This window comes from Prionailurus viverrinus, chromosome X, assembly GCF_022837055.1.
Source record: "Prionailurus viverrinus isolate Anna chromosome X, UM_Priviv_1.0, whole genome shotgun sequence".
Taxonomy (NCBI): domain Eukaryota; kingdom Metazoa; phylum Chordata; class Mammalia; order Carnivora; family Felidae; genus Prionailurus; species Prionailurus viverrinus.
Genome location: NC_062579.1, coordinates 7,378,707 through 7,384,706, shown reverse-complemented (window position 1 = coordinate 7,384,706; position 6,000 = coordinate 7,378,707). Strand labels below are relative to the sequence as shown.

Sequence of the window (6,000 nt, the reverse complement as noted above, 5' to 3'; positions counted from 1 at the left end):
AACATTTCTATTAAACTGTGGCTTTCCTTTAACATTGTGGACACAGTTGCTATAACTTGGTTTTTTTAATCACAGCATCCCATTGTGGCTTGCTTTAATATTTGGACAGCTGTTATTTCTTTTTGACGGGTAAAAAAAAAAACAAAAAACCCAAGACTTCTAGGGAAGGACAGAAAGTGGACCAAAGGGTTTACTTTCATCTCAGGACACACAACCTTACAATTTTTGGTCCCAGAGTGGTGGAGTGAGGTGATGGCTTGCCAAAACACGATTTCAGAATGTCATGCCCGAGTCTCATTCTGTCGTTTGCACGGTCTCCTAGGAGTCTCCCATGAGTCTCCCGTGATGCAGGAACCAACGAAACCAAGTGCATTCCCCTGTGCCCCCAACCACTTGCACCTCTGTCTCTGCCCTTTGCACGAGATCTCAGTTATAGCCGCGTGCGGTTGCATTCCTGCATGTGCGCACATTCGGGCCTCATTCAAATGGATTACTTTCCTGTAATGGGGACAAGAAGTTAAACCTGTGAGCTCCCTGCTGTTTTATTAGTGCATAAAGATTGGTTAGGACTAACTATTCCCGTGGGACTGTGAAAATGAGCCAGTGATCTGCTCAGCACAAATCTCTGTCCTTTAATGCAAAAATATTATTAGGTTTTCTAGAGCTCTGCCTTGATAAAATCTTTCCTAATCCAATAAATTTCAATAGACGAAATGTTTGCTACCTCCACTCTTTCTCAATCCTAAAGGCTCTCTCTTTGGGGTTAAATGTCCCTTAAGGGTACTAGCTACGGTTCCAGTTTATGCAACCCTCTGTTCCAGTAATGGAAGTGTTTTCAAAACAACGAAACACAGCATAAACTCTCCGCCGCAATATCGCGCTCAGAGATGTCTCAGCAAGTATCCACCGTAGAAAAATGACAAGGGTCTCAGAGCTTTTCTAATACCTTTGGAGACAGGAACATTATTCTCTAAAGAGACAGAAGGAATTTAAGCTCTGGACACTGTTAAACCATTAATTCACTTACAGGCTCACGTGCAAGGCCTGAGCAGTGGGGACGCGGCGACTGGGGTGAGTCTGCTAAGTCTCCCAGAGCCCGACAAGGGTGGGCTTCCGGGGATCAAGACGGCCGATGAAGGACACCACCAGATCTCTCTCTCACCACCCCAGCCTGGAGAGTGCCGCCCGTGCCCTTCTAGATCATCGTTACCCACAAGTAACTCAAGTCAGTGTTGGCTACCTTGGATGCACATTGGAATCACCTGGTGGCTTTTGCAGCTTGGATGCCTCAGTCTCGCCGGCAGAGACCCTGACGCAACCGGGTGTTTAAATCGCCCCAGCTGGTTTTCATGTGCAACCAGGGTTGAGCCCCACTGAGTTAAGTAATCACCCGCAGCTCATATATGAACAAAAGGAGCCAGGACTACGGATAGGCGGTGCGCTGCGAAACGCTGGCCGTCCTTGGTTCGGTGTCCCCGGCCTCAGTCTCTTCATCTGCACAATGGGTTAAGGCTAGGACCGCAAAGCCCCCTCCAGCTGTTAACAGTTCGGTCCCGGGAAGCGGATCCGCGCCCCCTCCCCCCCCTCCCCAGATCCCCTCCCTCCCCACCCCCTTGGCTTCTCGGGTCTCCGCGCCACCTCCGCGCCCGCTCGGGGGTCCCAGAGGAAGCCCCGAGCAGGGCCGGCCGCCCCGGCGCGCCCGCTGCCGGGTTCGGGCCCTCGCTGCGGGCGCACAAAGCCCCCGGCGCTGACGTCAGGGCCCCTCTCGGCACGGCCGGCCCCCAGTGCAGGCGGAGCCGCGCCGCGCTCCCACCCCGGCCCCGGAGCCAGCAGCGAGCCGCCAGCCGCCGGCCCAGCAGCGCAGCAGCACGCCCGGAGCCCGGCCCGCGCACGTGCCCGCCAGACCTGCAAACTTGTGCCGCCCGCTCGGCCCGTCCCCGGGGAGCCCGCGCCCCTCCAGCCAGTGTCCAGCCATGGGTAAGCCAGCGCGCCGCCCCCCACCCACCCCTGCGCCACGGCCCCCGGCCCCGCGCCCCCGCCCCGCCCCGGCTCAGCTGCGGCTCCCGGGGCACCTCGGCGCCGGGGCGCGGGGGGGCCGGAGGTGGGAGGGGCGCGGCGCAGGTGTCCCCAACGCCCAGGTGCGCGGCCCGGCCCCGCGGTGGGGGCGCCCCTCGCCCCGGCCGCGCTCGGGCGGCCCCCCGGCGGGGCGCTCGCGGGAGGGGGGGGGAGCGCCGGCCTCCCGGGGGTGCGGGTGGGGGCCGCAGGGAGAGCGGACGGGGCGTCCCGGGCGGCGGGCCCTGGCTTTATTTTAAGGGTTGGCAGAGAGGAGCTTCTTGCCGGTTTCCCGGGACGCTCTCCTTGTCGCCGGAGCGCTCCGCTCCCAGTGGGGTCCCGTCCCCTTCCTCCCCCGCTGTGGTCTTGCTGCCCTTAAAACCACAGGAAACGGACGCCCAGTTCCCCGAGGCTGGGGGCTTCCGAGAACTCGTTTGGGAACCGTGACCCTTGAAGCCAGGAAGGGGGGAGGGGGAGGGCCGGGATGGGACCGAGGGGGAGTCTCTTTGTCCCCTGTTGCAACTATCAAAATGCGGAGCTGGGCGCAGGTGGAGGCGGCTTGCCAAGGGGGTTCGAGTGCAGCTGGGGGATCGACTCGTAACGCTGAATGCCGGGTTCTGGGGGTTGAAAATCTCCAACCTGGCCCGGGGCGGCTGTTGGGCGGCTGTAGGATTCTTTCTGTCACCTCCTAACACCCCGAACTGCTGCCGTCAGCGGCATGTCGTTAAATGGGGACTCTGTCGGAAGGTTGCTGTGGCAATCCCCCTGATTCCGCTGCACCGCTGGCAGCGTCTGCGAGCTGTGTTTGGGGAAGGGCTTCTCTCCCCGCTCTGTTATCCCTCTCTAGTGGCAGCCAGACTGCAGCCACACGCGCCACAAAAGCCACAGGCTGGAGAGCCCCGCCGAAGCATTCCTAATGAGGAACGCCGTGGGTTTAACCACTGCGGGTTAATGGTCAGGGCTTGGGAATTCCTGGCAGTCCGCCACCCCCATCCGTGGCCCCTTACCCAGTCTGCAGCCCTCCGCTGCTGAGAGAGAGAGACAGAGACAGAGAGAGAATATGTATGTGTAAGGGAGGGAGTGTAATTTTGTGCTGATTATAATTTTGGTGAGGGACATTATTTTGAATTTAAAGGGAGGAGCAAAGAATTTTACAGCTGAATCTTCTTGAATTTAATAGGTGATCAAAATATGAGAGGAAACAAGGCCCCTGAATCCAAGAAGAAAATTTCTTACCCAGAAGTTAGGGGAGGGCTAGGATAAAATCCTTCTAGAAAGGACAGGATCGCGTGACCTGTAACTCTGGTTCCTACCGGTTTCAACACCTCGACCTGAGTAGTCCCATCACTCCATGCTCCCTTTTATTTTATTTTATTTTATTTTATTTTTTTAAAAGATTTTATTTTCAGGTAAGCTCTACACCCAAGGTGGGGCTCGAACACACAACCCCCAGATCAAGAGTCACGTGCTCCATGGACCGAGCCAGCCGAGTGCCCCTCAATGCTCCCTTTTAAATGAGGCTCATACACAAAAATCAGCTGGCCGCCGCTGAGCCTGGAACTGTTTTGGCAGTGCTTGGCACAGAGGTGTGGAAGTTTATGGAGCAGCTCAGTACTGAGGAAAGCTTTCGCTAATTTTCCTGAAATAAAGTTATTTCTGGTCTTTTGACACGAGGCGTTCGGACTCGTACCTTTTAGACATCGAGCATCCGGTTACCACCTGGGCACCTTCTTGAGGATGGCTTTCACAGTACCTGGGGTAGGCTGTAGTTTGGAAATCGGTGTGGACGTCTGTTCTCATGCAGCAAATGCCCAGACCAGGGGCCTGTTCTCAAGGCAGTGCTTTGTGTCTTGGACAGTTGTTGGTTCTATATTTCAGTTGCCAATTTGTTAATTTGCGCATACCTCACTGGTCCTGGCTGTATCCTTGGTTTGAGTTTTTACGATTAAAAAAAAAAAAAAAAGTTCTCTTCATGCCAGAAGGAAACCTACTGATTTCCTCTGGTAGATTCTTAGTAAATACACCACCAGGCTGTGAACTGGTTGTGTTTTTTCCAGATGTATTTAATTATCCAACATACCCTTATGAATACTGAGCCGTAGTGGTACGTAGGGGTCTATCTTTCAATGTATCTTAAAATATGTTTGCATTGTTGAGCGGGTTCATTTATTTATTTTGGCTTCATCGAAATGTAATTCACATGCCATACAGTTTGCACATTTTGAGTGTACAAAGTCCGTGATTTGTAGTGTATTCAGAGTCGTGTCCCCCCCCCCCCCACCGCTGACCGTGTCGTCGTCACCTTAAAAAGAAACCCCGTGCCCATTGGAAGTACTCTCTACCCCACCCCCCTTGCCCCTGGCGGCCGCTCGCTCGTCTACTTTCTCTGCGGGTGGATGTGCCTACTGGGGACATTTCATGTAAATGCAATGAGCCCATTAATGTTTGAAGTGTGTTTGACTATTCGGTAACTTTGGTGGTTGTTCACAATGGGAGGTTGTGCATACACGGTGCACAGCACCTAAGCGTGTTGAAACTAATTTTTTCACTGGCCGAAGAGTTCCACGTCTGGCTGCTGTGCCTCTAAGCGTGTGTGTGCTGGGCACACATCCGTTCCCGGTTTTACGCCGGTTTCATCTGTTGGGAACTCCTGTTGCCTAACAGAATTTTTTCAAGTAACCCCTGTGTGCCACATGGGGCTCAGACTCCGCGTCCCCGAGATCGAGAGTTGGGTGCTCTGAGCCAGCCAGGTCATGATCTCACGGCTCGTGAGTTCGAGTCCCGCGTCGGGCTCTGTGCTGACAGCTTGGAGCCTGGAGCCTGCTTCATATTTTGTGTCTCCCTCTCTCTCTCTCTCTGCCTCAACCCACTCGCGTTCTGTCTCTCTCAAAAATAAATATTAAAAAAAATTTTTTTTAATTGTATGTGAAATGGTCAGATACATCCGGAAATTGCATTCATCCATTCTGTGGTGAGGATGGGTTTCCAAGGATTATGAATTTAAACAGTCATCTCACAAAATAGCTTTACCCAAAACTGGTTGAGAGCAGATTTCCTTTCACTGTCACCTGCCTACAAATCATCTTTGATCTTGTCAAAAAAAAAAAAAAAAAAAACAACAAAAAACGGTTTTTTATTCTGTCGGCCTGGATGGGACCCGAGTTTCTGTATTTCTAGCAAGCTCCCTGGCGGTGATGCCGCAGGTCCCCAGGGTGAGGAAATTGAGGAAAAAGCGGGGCAGACCAGGGGCCATGCGCCTGCCCCTGCACTGTCGCGAAGTTGCTCTGTGATCTTGGGTAAATCATTTTCTCTTCTTGAGCTCCGTTGACTCCGTGGAATCAAAGGATCTGATGAAATTATTTCTTTGGGCTCTTACAGATCTAAATGGATGTAATTTAGAGGAGAGAAAAAAAAAGGGTAATGTTATGCTTGAAAAACATGCGAAAACAGCTCTCTAATTGTTTCAACACTATTTGTTTCCACGAAGCCAGCATCACAGGACGGTTGGCCCTTCTCCAGGGCGCCTGTGGAGGAAGCTGTACTGTTTCCAGCTTTGGCTTCTCCTGCCCTCTTCTCCTTCGCGTTGGCCGCTCCAGAGATCCTCTCGTCACCCCCACACAGGGCCCAGACCACCTTCAGAGGCCCCCCCTCCCCCCCCCACCCCCCCACGAGGAGCCATACATGCATACATACATGTTGGGTTCTGGAAGGTTGCTCGGAAATTCAGATGCAGTTGGACACTAAAGGAATGGCATCCCGATGAATAGCCGGGCAGGAAGTCTTTCCAGAATGTGCTAGCCTCCTGCCCGTGAGAGTAAACATCTTCCCATGAGCGGGCCCTCATGCCTTGGAGAGCGCTCCCTTTAAGTGTCTGGATGCACACTGAGATTGGAAATCGACCTCCTAGGCCGGTAGCACAGAATAGTGTTCATGACAAACAGGAAATAA

At 53.5% G+C, this 6,000-nt stretch overlaps 1 protein-coding gene across 1 annotated transcript in view; it reads left to right on the top strand.

The window, feature by feature from the left end:
- Positions 1-1,861: 1,861 nt before the first annotated feature.
- GPM6B (glycoprotein M6B) overlaps positions 1,862-6,000 on the top strand; it is a 146,132-nt gene continuing 141,993 nt past the window's right edge. Inside the window, exon 1 of the mRNA XM_047843383.1 lies at positions 1,862-1,977. Coding sequence (XP_047699339.1) covers positions 1,974-1,977 — 4 coding nt within the window. The 5' untranslated portion in view covers positions 1,862-1,973. The remainder of the gene's footprint in view (positions 1,978-6,000) is intronic.